Source organism: Astyanax mexicanus, chromosome 17 (assembly GCF_023375975.1).
Source record: "Astyanax mexicanus isolate ESR-SI-001 chromosome 17, AstMex3_surface, whole genome shotgun sequence".
In the NCBI taxonomy this organism is placed as follows: Eukaryota; Metazoa; Chordata; class Actinopteri; order Characiformes; family Acestrorhamphidae; genus Astyanax; species Astyanax mexicanus.
The window spans coordinates 26,454,235-26,474,402 of record NC_064424.1 but is presented as its reverse complement, the minus strand read 5'-3'; the positions used below and the strand labels follow the sequence as shown (position 1 = coordinate 26,474,402).

Genomic DNA, 20,168 nt, shown 5'->3' with positions numbered 1-20,168 from the left:
AGTTAAATATTAAGGTGGCAGAAAGACAATGGTTAATTAAACATTTAAATGTATTGAAACCTTGCCTCCTAGATAGCAGTTTGATCTGTTTATCTTATATCTTTCTTAGAATTTTATTTTTCATTTAAACAATCCCAATATATCGTCTTAATTACAGTATTGCAATGTACCACAATGTGCTTGTTGCTATCCTACAGCCCGTCAACAGTCTGTTCTCACACCTTGCGCCCACACTGTTAAAATGGCATCGGAATATATCTACCCCAATGGGCGTGGTGGTCTGGAAGTGAGGTGTGTTCAGGTACATTTCTGTCGTGTTTTTGTCTTGGCAGTGAGAAATACAGGTGCGCCACTGAATGATTGAAACCCTGACAACAGTCAACACTCAACCACCTAATCCTATTTTAGCCATGCAGGAGCGCCATGCAAACCTAAGATTTAATTCAACATTAAACAAAAGAAAGAATAATATAAAATAGCTTTTCCCTTAAATGAGCTGATGGTTGACCTTCACAATGTGAACGCACAGGTCAGTTTCCTCTGCTGAGACACAAAAAGCGCCGCGCTGTTAAGATACTAAAATGCCGAAAGTCAGAGCGCACCTGCCTCTTAAAGGAAATGGCAAGTGAAATTTTAGTTGGTTTATTTCACATTGAGCCAAAAATAACACACACATGAATTAAGAGGATTAGTACAAGCCTTTGGCGTGGTTCGAGACGCACAAGGCATATTTTTTCGCCCTCGCAATACCAAAGACTCACTCTAAAATGACCGATGCACTATAGATTGCTAAAATAGGGCCCAATATGTTAAAGCGTATGCCCAGTATCGTGATGTGTACCGTATTGCTACGTTTTTGCCAATACACAGCTCTAGTTTAAAGGTGTTTCCATTCTAGTGTTTTTTTCCCAGACGTGGGAGCTCTTGCTCTATAAATTTGATAAGTTTGATGTCTTCGAGCCTAAGAGCGATCCAAAACATTGATCTCTGGAAACCTTTAAATCAGTGTAAGTGTCACAATTTTGTAGTAAACTCTCCCAGTGCTGCGTGTAGAGTTGAGTGATTGGCTCAATTTAAAATGTATCAACATTGATCTTGCATTTCCTTTTGCATCTGTATATCCTAATAAAAACTACAAATACTGGCCTGCATACATAAAAAATCTTTTCATACAGTAATGACTCCTTGTTTGGAGATGTTCCTGCATGGTGAAATGACATTCATCCTAAAGGTGCTGTTTCTTGTCAGTTTCTTGAGTTCTTGTGAATGAAAGCAAACCATTGATGATGAGAACCTCAGGACAATGGTGAAAACAACCTGATAAAGATCGCAGGCCTTTATGTGCATCACTATTTTCTTTATCTGGGAGTGGTCTTAATAATTTGGTTGATCAGTGTACTAACATATGAAGGCAAATGTGAAGGTCCATGACCTGACAGAGATGCAGACACGATGACCAAACATGAAACTCATCCATCCTCTTAACCATCCTGAACATACTCTTACTTCCCTGATTAGTGGTTTTAGTTTTCAGTGAAAGACTGGTCTGATTTTCAAAGAACACACACTCACACACACACAGTGCACACAGATAGGCTGACCGCATCGACCACTTGGCCTTGTTGCAGTGGTTGGTGACATAATCCTTAGCACTAGCCTATATCCTGATCAGGGGGCGAGCGGAGTGTGTGTGCAGAAATTATAGTCTTTAGCAGAGTCTGCTCTGTCATTATAGTCCTCCGAGGCATTGTGGGTATGTCTGGACCCAGGTGGGCCACGTTACGGAATGTTCTGTTTCAGAGAGTGTGTGTGTGTGTGTGTGTGTGCGCTCCCGCATGTGTGTTACAAGCGGGGTAATGGGCTTTAAGACGTCTGGCTAGGTTGGAATTGTCAGGAAACCAGCAGGAAAATGAAACACACACACAGTGTCCTTTTGTTCCCACAGTATGATGGTGTACTGAGACACTGTCAGTTTGCAGTAAGACTACCTTGCTAATGGTTTTAGCATATGTGTGTGTGTGCGTGTGTGTGTGAGTTTTGTGCGTGTGGAGAAAAGGAAAGAGCAAAAGGCTATATGTGTGAGACCTGTGTGTGTGTCTGTGTATGTGCAAGATGTGCTTAAGAAAGCTTTGGCTGAAGAGAAACTTCATATATACTCGTTAACAGAGTGTGTGTCTGTGTGTGTGTGTGTTTAGTGAGGTCTGTTATGGTGTTGATTTTAACGGTCTGTGTAATAGGAAGTGTTCAGGGGCTATAACACTTTGTAGTGCCTCAGGGGGGCAGTCTAGGTTATGTTCTTCTGACTTGATTTAGAGTAGCAGAACCAGCCCTGAAATCTGGTAGCACAGTAGAATGCAATATGGACATTGCTGACCATCTCTTTGGCAGTAGAACCATCACAGTCCTTATTTGTGACAAAAGAACCAGAAAGTAGGGGTCCACAATATGGACAAACAATGTGATAAAGCTGATTGATACCCCTCTTTTTTGATGTAAATGTGATAAATACGTTTAAGCTCCTTTAAGCAATGTTATTTAGTGTTATTTAAAGTTATTTTATGGGTTTACTGTACAAAAAATATGATTAATAGCACAGGCCTAAAAGAAACATTACCATTCTGCTGCCTAGAACAATTAATGACTTAGAACCATGACTCTAGAATCTAGATCCAATGTAGGCTAGTTAATAGAACATTATTAACTGGAACAGCACAACTTTAGCTCTTGGTTGCATCTGTTGTTTTGGAGCAGTACATTCCACCTCTACTCCAAAAGGGTTCAAGCTGTTTGTGGTTAATGGATATTCCAGGGGGTCATCACCAATGTCCTGCTAGAAAAACGTTGCTGCTGACCTGCCCAGAGGCATAAATCACAAATAATAAATCCCCACTGCTGGAGTTTACTCAAATGGTTAAAGGGCAAATGAAGCCAAAGTGGTGTTTTCACTTCAGTTCAATTGCACCTGCTTTCTTCTAATCTTAGATCAATGGACTGACGCCCTCATTGACCAGTACTTAGTATAATTGAATGTGTTTGGAAGTCCTTGGATGATACGAAGTGTTAGTTTCAGAACACTCCCACCACCATGTTTAACAGATGAGTTGGTATGGTATGGTTTGGATCTAGGACAGGAGGTGAGGAAAAAAAAATATTTCCCTGCAGATTAAAGAACACTCCCAACACCATGTTATTAAAGATTATACCACAGTTATTTCTGAACCTGCAACGTGATTGCCAGAGAGGCGTTTTATGAGTGACAATATTAGCCGATAATGCACTGTAACTGAAGCTCTCTATTTATTACTCCGACACATACAGGTAACCTAGCAACAATGCAGCGCTTACCAACCAAATACAAACCAGATGCGATGTCATTAAACACCACTGGGAGCCGCTGGATCCCAGAGGCACAATGCAGAAATGCCATGTCTCCAATAGGCGGTGCAGACAAAGATGTGGCCCCAGTGATAAAAATAAAAGCTTAGGTGTATATATTTTTTAGTAAATGTACTGTATTTTAAGCTAAATGTAAGGAGGCTGGAAATAGGGGACCCTGTAATTCCGCAGGTCTAGCGAAAACTGTTTATTTGGGTGAAAAAAGCTCTTACATTTATTTACAGTAAGCTTAGATTTCCACAATTTTGACTTAAATGGCTGATAATAGAGGCCACCGCGCTAACCTAGCAACAATGCAGCGCTTACAGCACAGCTACAAACAGAGCAACAATGGAACTATTTTAACTTGAGTATTTTTAACCAAACAGATCCTATTTTCTCGTCCTCTTTAACTCAAATCTTTATAATGTGCAATACTGGCACTGCTGTGCTGATTTACGGTACTCGGCCTCATGCCTGTGACTGCAACACTGCAGCACCAATATAACACGATATAGCACGAATCTCGAGCACATTATTGCTTAAATAACATAGAAGATGAGAAGATGTTCTAATAGATTATTTTTGAAAATTCTTGGGGGGTTTTATACCCCTCTAGCCCCCTGCCTGGCATGAGGCAAGGTGGCAATAAGTTCATGTTTATCTACTCCAGAGAGTCCTATTCTAATGCAGCACTGCTCTGCTGGAACTAGACCATTTTTTTGAGTGCGTTTACACATCTGTCTCAACAATGTGTGCAAATTAAAGCAGCTGAATGCATTTAATAGTATATAATAGTAGTACAAAATGTGCAATTATGTGTAAATCTAAACCCAGATCACTTCTGTAGTAGCATGGGTAGCGTTAGGCGCTGAGCTTGTCTGAGAGGACTGGTGTGTGTGTTTAAGCTCTGCAGCCTAGCGGTAGGTGGTGATTATGGGCCTGATTTTGCGTTTGAAGGCGAGCAGCTTGACTCCTGCCTGCATGCAGTACAACTATTCTTCAAAACCTCAGGCACACTCTGGTGTGTGTGTGTGTGTGTGTGTTTGTGTGTGTGTCAGTTTCGAATAGATAAATGGCTAGGACTGCACATGGAACCTATTACCTGGGTTGTTAGCCTCTTAATGTCTCTTGTTCCCTCACACAAACCTACACACACAAAAACACACACACATACACACACACACACACACACACACACACACACACACACATGCTGCACGTGTTTGGAGAGTGTGACGGAAAAAAAGAACAAAGCTCCCTGATGCAGGGTGTATATTAATCATGTGACCTCAGCAGACCAAACAGTGATTGTATGGTTCAGTAGTACACATACACATGCAGGCATGCGCACATGTGTAAGTCAAAACCTGCTTAAAAGTGTGCTTTCCGCTGTAAAACTCAGTGTAACGCAAGAGTAAACACAAATAACGTAAGCAGTCAGTACTTGGAATGTGTTGTTATGAGTCAGTAAAGTCATTAAAGTTGTAATAAAATATAAAAAGGTAATTAACACAAGGATAAACGCCTTGCACAGCTCGAAACATGCAAAAGGCATGTACTAATTTTCTTAATTTGTCGTGGGTGTAACGTGCAATTTCTCAATCAGCACGTCACTTGCCATTTCCTATAAGAGCCAGGTATTCTGTCTTTGGTGGATTGGTATTTTAACGGCGCAGCGTTTCTGTGCTTCTTAGCAGAGGAAAGTTGACTGTTTTCTAGGTTATAGTCAGTGATGCACTTAGTGTGTTTTCTGCCGCCAAGATAGCAATACGCCAGAACTTTACCACACCTAACACTTAACACACCTTCCAGACCATCACGCCCATTGACATAGATTTATTCCTAAACTCAGGCACAAGTTAATAGAAAGTTAAGAAAATAGACTGTTTGCAGGGTGTAAGATAGCAATGAGCATTGTGACACGCCTTGCACAGGGTGTAAAATAGAGCCCTAATTGTCTACTATAAATATTTTTTATCTGCTAAATTATTCAGTAGCACAGAATCTTAGCTATGTTTTCTGTTACGTGTGTGCAACATGCTGTGTTGCTGTGCTAATAGTTTCTTACAAACTCAAGAGGGGTATCCAGTTAGTGGTTTTAAAAGTCTTTATTTTGCTTCCTCCATGAGACGTGTTAGTCTGACACATTCTACAAATTTATGACACTGACTTAGAAATAAGTCGTTATTATATATTATATATCTGTTATTGAGTGTCTGCACCTGTGCACCAGCTCCAGAGTTCCATCTAGGGGTTAAACGAGGAAGTGCTGCTTCCACACAGAGCTGCTGTAAACCTTAACTCCTGAATATGTTCTGATCGGCTCTTGGGATCAGCTAAATTAGAGAAATATGGCCTGATAAGCATATTTTGGCTAAAAATGGTTGATATTGATACATAGCCGATTGATATCTCTAGTATCTACTATGAATTATTCAGTATCTACTATAACTTGTTCTGTATCCACTATAAATATTCACTATTCACTATGAAATATTCTGTAACGATTATTGCATATTCAATATCTACTGTGAATTATACAATATCTACTTTAAATTAGTCAGTATTTTATATGAAGTATTCAATATCTACTAGGAAGGATTTAACATATGGAAGATCAGTTTATAGGATCAATTTCTGACATTTACATTCTAACAGCTGCATTTCTAGACCTAAATCACCACTTCCAGATCCTACACATCTCTGCGGTTTGGTCTGCATGCAGTAATACTCCATTCACAATGCAACAAAAATATTTCGGGTGTTTTATTTCACTTTCTAATTCCAGGTAAATCTGTGTAACAAGCGGAGGTGTGTGGTTTCTCTGAGTCAGCCATCCAGCCTCCTTCATAAAATTCCAGGAAGTGAGAGTTTGAGGTAACAGGTCCACTGGGCTTCTGTCAGTAATAGTACACACACACACACACACACACACATAAACACACACACACACATCACACACACAGACTCACTCTGACTTTATACAGAAATTACTCAACTACTGCATGAAAGCAAACATTTCTGAGAATATGAGATTATTGACCAAATATGAGATCATTATACGTGGATGGGAATTTAACTCCTGAAATCCTGATTTCTCTGTTTAGTTCACACCCGACTGGGGGATTGTACTAGCACAGAGAGAGCGAAGACGGTCCGACCTCTGGGACAACCAGCCATAGAGCCTGTGACATAACCAAGAATAGAAGACCTCCCAATGACAGAAGTGAGCCTCCAAAAAAAATAAAAATAAAAAATAAATTTAAAAAATGAGCCTTCCAACTAAGTCGCAAAGCCCAGAGACTCAAAACTAAAAAACAAACACTCACCACAGAAGCTTACCTTGATATCATCTCTGAGTTGAAGCAATCTGTGCCCGTGCACGCTTACATGGCTTACTGCTCAGTGGGCTTGTCAGTGTTGTGGCAAATTCAACACCCCCACTATGAAAAGTACCCTCTCTTGGAAGCACTACTTCTTATAAACTTATGATGAATATGAGTAATTTCATACTAACAGGTGACAGAGACGTAAGACTGAACTGAGACTCGCTTCCATGAAAATTTCAACCTCGACTTCAACCAGCCTCCCATCTCACAAACTCTAGACTTCTCAAAGACTTAGCTTGGTCTTGTATTTCAGAATTCAGCTAAGAGACTTTAACCCCAGAGACTTAAGACTCAACTCAGACACCCAAGAGATGCCAAATGTGCCTTTGTGAGTTAGGTACTGTGAGTTAGGTACTAACAATGCCTTAAACACCTCAGCATACTTCTTGAGGAGATGACGTTCGCGTAACTTTTGGGGAACAATGTGATGTATCTGTGAAAAAAAATGCGAACAGCCACAATTGTTGCACAGGGGCTTCGCTTCCTATGTTTTCTACATGGAAGCTGGGCAAACTCTGTGGACAAAGAAGTACAGCGGGAGAACACCTGTATTTGGTCGGGAGTGTAGGCAACATAAAGACACTCATAAAACCACATAAAGTTTGGAAGCTCCTTACTGCTTGCGATTTTGTTTCAAAGAAAGTATAGGGCGACTTTAAGACTCAACCTAGTCACACTCCCCAGTGACTTGACTGGTACCCCAGAAACTTAGATTTGACTTGGGCATAAACCCAAAAACTAACTGAAGTTTAATGCAGATAAAATGAATTATCCTCTTATACTATCCTCCTGAATCTCACATCTTACTTTAAGCAAACATTTCTGTTTTTTCATCACTCTAGCATTTAGCCAGTCTCTTCTCACCAACGGCCAGTATAACAGTGGAAACATGTGTAAACCGTAGATCAGTAGAATCATTCCACTTAAGGTGTTGTTTCATAAATCAGCCCTACTTATAATTCTGTTACCACAGAGTTGCATTTTATTAGAATAGCTGTGCAGTGAGATTAGACCTGCTCTATTTAGTGATCTGTGCAGTGTGTGGGTGTGTGTTTAGTGTTGTGTCATGCCGTCTGTGTATGTTAATGTCTTTCACAGGGCCTGAAGCTAGCAGACAGGAAATTTCCAGACAGATCTTCCAGTGCAGACCTCAGAAGGCCTTTTAAAGGTTTCATCTCTTCGATAAACAGATAAAGAACAAAATAGCCGTACATCCGGATCATTATTTTTTTTTACTTTTTATTTTTCTTTGGTTTAGAGTCAGGTTTGAGACATCTGGAGCTGAGCAACATGTACACATTGTAGTCTGACCATAGGTTTTCAGCTTAAACATACAAGACTAATATTGCATTTTGTTAATACAACAAGAAAACAGATAATGAGTGTTGTTAATGACTGATACTATTTTTGATAAGATTGGATTAAGACTAATACTGGGTTTTATTAAAATCAGAGTAAGACTAATGAAGTTCTACGAAGACTACATTAAGACTAATACTGGGTTTTATTAAGATCAGAGTAAGACTAATATAGTTCTACTAAGACTACATTAAGACTAATACTGGGTTTTATTAAGATCAGAGTAAGACTAATATAGTTCTACTAAGACTACATTAAGGCTAATACTGGGTTTTATTAAGATAAGAGTAAGACTAATACAGTTCTACTAAGACTGCAATAAGAATAATATTGGTTTTAATTAAGATCAAAGTAAGACTAATGCAGTTCTACTAAGACTGCAATAAGACTAATACTGGGTTTAATTAAGATCAAAGTAAGGCTAATGCAGTTCTACTAAGACTACAGTAAGACTAATACTGGGTTTGATTAAAACAGAAATATGCTTGTTACTGGATTTTGTTAAGACAACAGTAAGACTGATACTTAAAGACTAATAGTGGATTTTGTCAGGACTAAAAGATGAGTGTCTTTGTTTTTTGTGAGAGCAGAGACAGCACATCTGGCTTCTTATATATAAACCATTTCAACAAGCACACACACACCCACACACACACACACTAAAAGCATTTTCGCATGCTGGGAGACACTGATATCTGTGTGTGTTTGTGTGTGTGTGTGGGTACGTGTGTGTGTTTATCACATCATATATTTACCTCGGGGCACAATAAACAGCAGAAAGTGCTGCTGGTGTGTTTACGTAACAGTGTGTGAATGTGTGTTGGGCCATTTTATTAGGGTGTGCTGATGTTACTGTGTGTGTGTGTGTGTGTGTGTGTGAATGTTCCTGTATGTTCAGAGTTTAGTGAAAAGCTTCCTGCTGCTGAACAATGCAGTAATATAAAACACACACACACACACACACACACACACACACACAAATACACATACGCATTTTAGCTAGTCCTAGCCTACATATTTTTATCAACAGAAAACCTCCATTCTCAGTGCTGTATTGTCCAGGGCTACGCTTAATCCCTGTCAAACTATTGTGTTAGGGATTGATTTTTTTTTTTGCAGCTGAATAATGCTACAATCTATATGCTATAATATAAACCTGAACTAAACCATATTAGCATAAACCCTAACACTAAAAATACTAACTCTAAATCTAACTCTAAATCTAAACATACTTACTGTAAATCTAACCTTAATGAAACATAACCTCACATAATCTTGACCATAGCCACCCTAATTCTAAAATTAAACTACATGACCTCAACCCTAATCATATTCACAATAATCCTAAACCTGCAACTGTAAACTTAAAACTACTGTAACAATTCAAACCCTAATCCATAAATTTATACCTAACCTTAACCACACTCACTCTAAACCTTACCTTAACAATTAAAACTCTAATCTTAACCATAAACTTAAACCTACCCTTAACCACACTCACTCTAAACCTTACCTTAACCATTAAAATTCTAATCTTAACCATTTAGATCCTAAGCTTAACTATAAACTTAAAACTTACCTTAACCACACTCACTCTAAACCTTAACTTAACCATTAAAACTCTAATCTTAACCATAAACTTTACCCTACCCTTAACCACACTCACTCTAAACATTACTTTAACAATTCAAACCCTGATCCTCACCATTCATACACTAATCCCAACCATTCATACGCTAATCATAACCTTTCATACGCTTATCCTAACCATTCATACACAAATCCTAACCATAAACTTAAACCTTACCTTAACAACACTCACTCTAAACCTTACCTTAAACATTCAAACACATAAATCCTAAAGTTTAACCTAAATACCATACTAAGCCAAACCCTAGCCTTAATTTTAAATTGCTAATATCTGCCTGAAAGTATTTTTTGTTTTTAAACATTGTATTTTTTCCTAGAAAAGATTGTAGGTCAACACGTGTTAAATTATAACATGAGAAGTATGCAGTGTGTTCAGAGTTTGATAAATTATAATGTACTGCCAATAAAAACTGTCCTGAGGTACCTTCATGATTAATCTCTATAATCAAATAGCGAACACGCACACACAAACACACAAACACACACACACACAAACACACATCCCTTAAGATTATTGCTAAATGGTTGAGCAAGAATCTTATTAAACTCTCTCTCTCTCTACTGCGATGCTACAACGCTTTTGGGAATCGGCCCAGAACATTGAGTACGAAAGTAGTTCCATGCTCAGAAACTGAAAGAACAAAGCGAGGGTCAGAACACAGGAAACCCAACAATAACAGCTCACAACCTGAGTGGGGAACAGACTGCATAGAGCAAGAGGACAGTCAGTCCGGAGATGTGCTGCCTGCAGGTGTGTATAATTAGCCCAGTAGGACACAGAGCAGGGAGAGGAAATACCAGTCCTCACCTACAGGGGGAGACATTGTGATGGACCTTAGATTTGGTCCAAACCCTAAGTACTTTTCAGTTTGGTCCAAACCAAAACAACAGGTGTGTAAGGACTTCAACCCACAGTTTGGACCACAGGAGCAAAATTGGGTTTGATAAAGATGTGTTCAAACCAGCCCTTTTAATTGGGTTAAAGCAGACTCTAGTTGCGAGAGTAAGTGGTCTCGTTGTGGTTCCAAACAAACTACTATCAAATATATTCCTCATGTTTGACCTTAAGGTTTTTTCAGGTGCAGTTCAACAAGATTTAGTATAAAGGATAATAACTACAGTTATTAACAAATTCACTAATGCCATGTCTACCATTGCTACCATCTCTCCAAGCTATATTGCTCTGAAATACTTGCTAATCCAGAACACAGAACCTTCTTCCTGTATTTACTTTATTAACCCCACCCCAGACAGCTCTGACCAATCATGGAGACATGCTCACAAGATTTTTTGTTACACATTTTTCCTTGAGTGCAGCTAAACCAAATCAAATCAAGTGGGAAAATACTTCAAGATATCAATTTTGTTAATTCATTTGCACCAGAGAAACAAACTACAGGCATGAAAACACCCTAGAAGTTGTTTATCTCTGTCTGGATCTAATGAACCATGGTTTTGCGATGGTTTGAACTTTTAGACAAGTTAAAGGAAACTGAGGCAGGCTGTCATCACACATTTTATGAACTAAAGAAGAAAAATAACCAGTGGTTTGCCGAAATCTTCTCTTTGTGTGTATCATACAGCAGTGTGGACACTGATGCCTTCTATATCTACTGTAACTGTAGATTAAACATTATTCAGAAATTTGAGGGGAATTTAATACGCTTATTCTGTTGCGTGATGCACATGCCCTTAAAGGGAGACAGATTAAAGAATGTGGGAATTCCTTATTTTTCACACTATAAGGACCTAAAATCCTTTAGTTTTCCCAGTGTGCATTTTGTATGAATTTTAACACTTAGGTTGTAAGAAGCAGTAAAGTCACTGTGCTGAAGTACATACAGGTGTTATACAGGAGTTTCATCTTAGTTTCTTCAGCACCGAGACTCGAGACTGGAGCAGTATTATTATTAGCCTCTAACTGTGCTAAGTGCTAGCTCTGTTGCTGTTTAGAGGTGAGTATATTGAACTGTAGCCTACTGCTAACCCCGGCTAGCACTGCTGGAGCAGCATTAGCATTACCCACTAACCACGCTAAGTGCTAGCTCTTTCACCGTTCAAAGGCAAGTATGTCGGACTGTAGCCTGCATATTTACCACCTAATTTTTTTACCTGCGCCTTGAGTAATAAATAGACCAGTAAATAGACGTTTATTGATAGTGCACCTAATAATCCGGTGTACTTTATACACTATAAGGAACAATACGGTAATTTGGTGCAACACCTGGAAAGGCAACTCGCAGATTTGACAACATTCGACTGAGCAATCAATAGGAGTGTAAGTGGTGACAACAGGATGAGGTAAAATTCTTTTAAGAACTCATTAATCTACATTGTAAGAAAACCTTTGTCAGTAAAGAGGCACAGCGGGAACTGGCAGAATGTTTATGGCACAAAGTTGTCCATAAAATGCCCAAAGAACAGGATGGAGTGCTGGACAGAGCAATGGAAATGGAACCACCCTGGAAACTGGAATTGTTGCAGCCTGTCCATAGTAAACATCTGTATTATTAGCAGTAACAGAAACTCACCTGGAAACCAGCACTGGAACAGCTCTAGAGACAAGAACCAGAGGCCTTCTGGTAGAAAGAACTATAAACATTCAATTAACTAAAATATTTAATACTGTGTGTAATATTCTATATTGCATATTGATCTTTTCATTTCATAAACTACCCCTAAACAGTAAAAAACCTGATTAAATCACATTAAATTAGTAAAAATCCTGTTACTTTGCCTCAAAGGTTCTAGTATTGCTGTTTCTCTAGTGGGCGGGGCCAAGTTACTGATTTATTGGTTTATGAACTTGTTCATTGGCTGATTAATGGTGTATTCTGATGAACAATAGCTCTTAAATAGTGTTATGTACAACAAAATTTAAATAAATTAAATACATTATGTCCATTCTAATGGATGCAAGGTCTGAAAGGGTTAACAGACATCAGATTCAAATGAATTATGTAATTAAGTTTTATTAAGTTTTACATTTTTTTAAGCATTTTTTTTTATTTGAGCTGAGGGTGGAGTCACCTAAAATCATGTGTTTTAGCTACCCTTTAACTTAACTGCATGGTTTGTGCACTTTGTCCACCACTGCTTATAATATAATAAAGATTAGGAGTGAATTCAGGAGTGAATCAGGGGTGAATTTCTTGGTAAACTCTATTTTAAATCATTTACATGATCAGAAAACACACTAAAATAAAAATGTCTTATCTATCGTTTTATACAACCTGTCAGTACCTAATGCTTTAAATAGTACCATGAGGTGCTGGTGGTTCCTCCAGGGTCTGTCCGGTTGAATTCTTTCTAACGGTAGGGGGCGCCCTTACACTGCATCCTGATCCACTTATCATCATCATCATCATCATCATCTCATCACTGAAGTTCAGCACAGCAGCGCCTCCTGCTGGTGTTCATAAGTGAATTTATTTTTGGTGCTTTCCTTTACTTTTACTGTGTTCTCAAAAGCAGAGCAGAGGAAACCCGACTGATTTAGTTCAACATGTTCATTCATTTTTGATTCGTTACTAAATGTAGTTCACCGTAAACGCTCAAATTTTACTATGATTTAGTTGAATTTTTAAATAATTAAATTTACATAATGATGTATCCGGATACATTATGTAAATTTAATTATTTTCCCTAAATATATAAGCATAAAAAAAATCTCAAATATGACAAAAAATACATTAGATTAACCATGCATTTCCATTGCTCTCTCTCTCTCTCTCTCTCTCTCTCTATCTATCTATCTATCTCTCTGCGAGAAATGGATTTTTTTTATATATTGGGAGCTTATTATATTTGTATTGTATTCATTTTGTTCTTTTTTATGTAATTATCAGTATTTTAGAAACGTATCTGTACAATATACTGCAATCATCGAAACCCATTATTATTATTATTATTATTATTATTATTATTATTATTATTATTATTATTATTATTATTACTGTATTGATACATCCTATTCGTGCTGTATAATACTTATGAGTATTTATTAATGCTGTTCAGTTACTGTAGAATCTTTTAATTGATTTTTGGTTCAGAAAGTGTCTGGTTTTCTCCGGCCGGGCGGAGGGTTTATTTCATCTGTTATTAATTACAGATACACCAAAAATACGTTACATTAACCCTGCTGCCGCCCTCTCCCTCTCTCCCTCCTATGCATCACTGTTTTATTACTGTATTTTTACTTTTTTCATAAGTGTCAGTGTTTTATTTTAGTGTCTGTACAATATACTACTCTCATTTAAATGTTCAGGCTAAATATATACTTACGTGACTGGAGGACGAGAGAATTAAAAATAAAGAATAAAAAAAAGAATTATTTTTGGACAGACCATTATTATCTTATTATTATTGTTAAAAAATAATAATAATAATGTAAAATATCTTGGTCAACTTCTCATAATCTAAATAAATTATTTTATTATTATTATTATTGCTGTTATTACTGTACTGAAACATTCTGTTTTGCTGTATAATAACAAGGAGTATTTATTCACGCTGTTCAGCCGCTGTAGGATATTTTGATGGATTATTGGATTAGTATTTAATTTGATCAGTATTTATTAACGCTGTTTAGTCGAAGTAGGATCTTTTAATGGATTATTTGTTCAGGAAGTGTCTGGTTTTCTCCGGCCGGGCGGAGGGTTTATTTCAGCGCTGCACCAACTTCCGGCCTCTTTCGGACCTCAACTCCAAGAAAGATGGTGAGTGCGCTGTCGCTCTGAATCCAGAAATCCTCAAACATCCTCTTTTCTACACTTTAATACCAGAATTTCATGCATCAGATTGAGTATTAAAGGTGTTTCAAACTGACTTATCTCTGTATTGGAGGAGATTAAGGTTTAATAAGTGAGATAAATCTCACAGTTTGGAGAGTACGGGTTAGCCGCTCGCAGTTAGCGCTGCTACTATACCCGCCAGCGTGACCAGATTCCGCCTGTAGTGAAACAGCTATCTGTACATATATAACTGTGTAAACCGCATGTCTAATAAGGGTTCAGCTGTTTAGTCCAGGTCTGGAAAGTGTTAATTAAATATAAATAGTGTCCCGTATGTACAGAGTAACGGAATTCTGTTGGGTTTAGCCAGTTAGCCGGCTAACCCAACATAGTTTAGCTAGCAGGCAGTGCCTGTGAGTGTTAGCTACCTTCAATGGCTTGGAAACAAACTCTGCTATAACTTGTCTTAAATATTTTCATTTTCCTTGGAGTAGTTTTTAGAATATCAGTCTATTAACACTACTGTAGTTAATACAGTGGAGGCATTTACAGGAAAGTGGGCTAACAAACCTTCCTAGTCCTAAAGTCCTAGCCAGCTCGCTATCGAGGTTAGCGAACTAACTAGCTAACTTACATTACACAACAATTAAAAACCAAGTTTTAAAAATGAGGATGATACAATGATTTGACCCGATTTGATTCTTGAGTGTAGTTTGACCAGATTTAGTAAATGAACAGCCATGTTGTCATGCCAATAAAACTTGAGCTGCTTTTGGTGGCCATCAGCACTAAATATTCAGGTTAAATGGTTCAATCTTATTTAGTTGAAGGGTCCAGCATAATTTATTACTTAATTTGCAACTGTATGGATAAAGATATGTTTGGTGGATAGCACTTAAATGTTAGAACTCGTACAACGTATGGGTTTCAGATCTAAAGAACAGTTTAGAGATTAAATCTGACATTCAATCTAAAATAGACACAGTTCATTAACTATGACTCTGAATTACTTTGTTATTGTGAGGGAGATAAAAAAGTGAATGTTGTTACAACAGACATTTATACCATTTATACCTGTCATGGTAATAGTTGAATGTTTTAATTTAAACGTTTTAATCTATATTTCAGACGAAAGGAACGTCGTCTTTCGGGAAGCGCCGCAACAAGACCCACACGCTGTGCCGCCGCTGCGGCTCCAAGGCGTACCATCTGCAGAAGTCCACCTGCGGGAAGTGCGGCTACCCCTCCAAGCGCAAGAGAAAGTGTAAGTGTTACAGATCTTCTCAAGTGACGATTAGGTTGTGCATGTGGATGGTGTACTTAAAGATTTGGTTTGAGCTTATTAACAGCTTCTTTTGACATGTTTCACATCTACTAAAATGCAGGGGGTAATCTGCGCACAAAAAGCATAGCAATACACTATTGCAGGTAACCTGCTCTGACTGAGCATGTCGCCTGGTTCTACCTGTGCATTATGCGCTCTCTTTAGGTGAAATTTACCTGTAATCTGTGATGCCAGTTGGGTAGAACCAGTGTCTGTGTGCTTGTATACATGCTGTTAAATTGGATCTTGTCTGCTCGCAGTGGATGTTAAACGCCACACGTTCAATTCACATTTGCATTAGGACTGAGTAAAAATTAAATGTCCTCCAGGTTAGGCGGGGCTTGTCATATTGAATTGTAAACAATATTATAATATTTGAAGCAATAATTGTAGAAGGCAGACTTGTTGTATTCTCCTTTTTACAGTAAAGTTTGTTTCAGAGTATATATGTATGCTGTATATTCTGCATTTTATTTTTGTAGTGGATTTAAGTAGTTACTCGTGATATTAAATTAACACAATTAGATTTTTTTTCTAATGAATCTTTAAAATTTATACTAAATAAAGCTAAATTTTGTTACAGTAAGGTTCTTAATTTCAGTAATTTTGTATTGCAATATCACCAAGAATATCATTTTTTCCAAATACAGATGCATTATATTGATATTATTTGCATCATGTCACTTACCCCTACTACATATGTGGTTTACTATGAGTTCTCGTGCAGTTAAGGTGAAATCCAAGCATGATCCAGCTAGCAAAAATCACTTGTCAACAAAAATCCAATATCATTTCATTTGGAGACCATGTTAAACGTGGCAAAGTGTTTAATTAAATTCTGACAGATTATCTCTGGCAGAGTCTGTTTAATCATGGTTCATCTTGTAGGTATAAAAATCTAATCTTATCACACATCTGATTTTGACTTGTTTTATTTTTGACTAATGAAAACTATTATCTGTGATGTTAGTTTAAGCTATGTTTAACATGACTGTTTTTTTGTGTGCGTTCAGACAACTGGAGCGCTAAGGCTAAGAGGCGCAGCACCACTGGAACTGGCCGCATGAGACACATGAAGGTTGTGTTCCGCCGATTCAGGTGAGTTAACTAGATGACTGGTTTTATGTTCAATGTTTTAATGCACAAATGTGTAAATGCAACTACCGTGTACAATATAAATTTTAAACCCTTAGTTATGACAATATAATTATTCTTTTGGCACATGCTTGCTAAAGTATGTTTACATTTACAACATTTATCTGATGCTCTTATCCAGAGTTACACAGGTGGAAGAATGTTGTGTTGAGTTTTGCCCAAAGAATAATTGTTTTACACGAACCTGGTCTTGACATCCTCTTGCCCTAAACATGTTAAGTTGTCCTGCTTTAATGTACCCCTACAGTTCTGAAAAGGTTTGTAAATCACCTGGTCAATTAAATCAGATGTGTTGGGAGCAAGAAAAGCACTAAAGGTGCAGGGTTGAGGGTTCAAGGTCCTGGTTTAAGATGGTGTAGTCTGATGTGCAAAGATGGTCAAGATTTAAAGACATTGTTGTCTACTGTGCTACCTAGGGTTGGGCCATATGACTAACATCGTATACTGCGGTATTAAAACATTTGAACTGTATATTCGAATGAAGACGTTATTTCCTAAATATGATTATGCCAAAGTTCTGCTGTGTCTCTTGGTAAAATAACAGGCCAAAATAACTCTGCGGTTAGCCTGTTAGCTAACATTATTGTTCTGTAGTGTTAAAGGTTATCCATTATCTATTGCTAGCTAGGTTAAACTAAATTTACTAACTCAATCTGTACTTGAGGTTAGTTTAGCAAGTGAGCTTCAGAAAGCAACACCACACAAGTTTGCAAAATAATCCAAAATATGCTGTTGTAGCAGTGTAAACAAGACTTTGTATGCAAATCCTTTTTATGCAAATCCTGTGGCCAGAAATACTGTATATGGTGGTAATGTTTTGAAGTGGATGATCAACCCTAGTGTTACCCAGAGACCCAGTTTACACCTTGTCACTTTACCCATCTTGGATATCAGGGGTATAATTGCATACAGCCAAAAAAAGCAAACAAACACCAGACTCGTTTAAAACAGTTGCATATGTACAATCACTGTATTTATCTATCTGGAATAGATTTTAAAAACAACTCCTCCCAGTAAAACCTAAACACCAGTATTTGCTGTGCAACAAGCAGATTTGCATAGTCCTTCCCACATCTCATTTGGATTTAAATCTGAATAAGCAGAGTAGCATTTGACTACTACACACACATTGATACCCAATACCATAATACATTTTATAACAACAGAAATATCAACCCGGAAATCTGTTTTGCTCAAGTTCATTTGATTAGGCTGTGAATTAACTAAGTTTTTATTTTCTTCCCCAGGAATGGATTCCGTGAAGGAACTGTCCCCAAACCCAGGCGGGCAGCAGTGGCTGCATCCAGCTCCTCGTAAACAATGTTTCTAATAAACATGTCAACACCATTCTTGCTGTCAGTCATTCATTTGGCTTTTTGTTCAGAAGGTTCTTGGTGTTCTTGGCAGTTGCAGTTTTTTGTACAGCTGTATTAAATGATTCATGTATTGTCAACTTTTGGATAATGTAATTTTTCACAAAATGCTGTCTGTGATTTTAGTAACATATCTAAGAACAGCTGTTTCTGCATTACAGGGATTCTGTTACTGGTAAAAGAAATAGAACTGGATTAGATGTAGATAATCTGTTTTGGAGCCCATTATAAAAGTGGTCTTGTCGCATCTGGTATTGGTCACTGTCTGAAATTCTCCCTGTTTGAGATAATGTAATGCAGTATAATCCTTTAAACTTCCTGTAATATTTCCAGTGTACAGGGTTTGGCACTGTGTTGGTGCTTTATTTAAGAAGGATGAATTATAGGATTAATCTCAATTCTTCAAATTACACTAGATGCATCTGAAACAGTATGTTTCACATGTGTGTGATATTTCATGGTATTTTCAAGATAACAATACTGTTGGCCATATGACAAAACACTAAATATTATAAAAAATATTGTAACAAAAGGTACATTTTGTGTATGGTACACCCCTAACAGAGATAAAAAAAAAATATGTATGTATATTTATCAGATTTGTAACAGGAGCCAATGGTTCAGAATGTCATGATGCTAATAATACACACCAAATATCTCCATATATCCAGGAATAAAGTAAAATAAATAATACTGGACGGATATAGTTTTATATAATATATGATCGGAACAGTGTGAATTTTTCTTTCGCTTAAAACAGCAAAGTAGAACCCTGTGATAATTAGAGGTGGGTGATATGGAACGATATTTCAGGGTGTAATAGCGTTCACAGTATTTAAAAATGTCCCTGATATTATTGCGTACAATACGATATGGCACCCCGTAGTGCTGAGTTGTTTTTTTTCCGACCTTAAATTAATAATACAGGTTGTCCTATGCATTTTATCTTATTAGTTCCCATGGTGCTAAATATATGTAATTGGTTGGATTTTATTCTTGAAGGTTCCAGGTCATGTTTGCTTTGAGCTCATTGCTAAAGATGTGCCCTGTAACACACGTTTATGAATTTTTATACTCGAGTAAAAAAATTCACTGTAGAGACCAAAGTTTTGGAGTACTGATTATTATAATCTCTCTGTGCTGTTTTATAACAGTATTAAAAAGGTTTATCATGGTTTTTATTAGAATTGTTCTATGTTTTGGTGTTCATTGCTGTGAGGATTTGATTGTGTTCAGCAAGAAGTGTTCGTGGAGCCCATCATTAAAAGTACTGGATGGAGCATAATCATTCTTCTAGCACATGTCTGTCTTTAGGCACAGTGCCAATAGCTTCATGTGTATCTTCAGAGTTCTATTCTATTTGCAGCACTTCTCAATAGAGAAAACTGCATGAGCTCTGTGAATAAACTGTGTGGTAATTTTTTAAATTGGCTCTTCTGATCAAGTAAGACTTTAATCACCGAACAGTGTTTCTTAAAAAAAAAAAAAAACATTTTTGGGCCCAAGGATGGTGCCAGCTGCCCCAGATAATGTTGTAGAGAAGCTGTTGCATTGTTAAGATTCTGTCTGAAAAAACAGTTCTGTTACTTCAGCTTGGGGAATCCCAATTCACCTAAAATGTTCTCTGTGATTAAAAAGTTGAAGTTTAAATATGGAACATTAAGTCAAAGATTTCTGCAATGCAGTTTTTTTTGGCAGGTTTGTTTCCCTTTCCAAACAAAACAAAAGTTGGTCTGTTGCTGTTGACACTTGTCCTGCGTGCAAGTGGTGGTTTTGAATGCAAAGTGAGGGTTGGTGCCAGATTGGT

General features: G+C 37.4%; 1 protein-coding gene across 1 annotated transcript; it reads left to right on the top strand.

The window, feature by feature from the left end:
* The first annotated feature begins 14,370 nt into the window (after window positions 1–14,370).
* rpl37 (ribosomal protein L37) lies at window positions 14,371–18,335 on the top strand. Its single transcript, XM_007256589.3, has 4 exons — window positions 14,371–14,494; window positions 15,638–15,773; window positions 16,847–16,931; window positions 18,236–18,335. The coding sequence occupies exons 1-4, from the start codon at window positions 14,492–14,494 to the stop codon at window positions 18,303–18,305; spliced, it is 294 nt and encodes a 97-aa protein (XP_007256651.1). The 5' UTR covers window positions 14,371–14,491; the 3' UTR covers window positions 18,306–18,335.
* The last annotated feature ends 1,833 nt before the right edge of the window (window positions 18,336–20,168 follow it).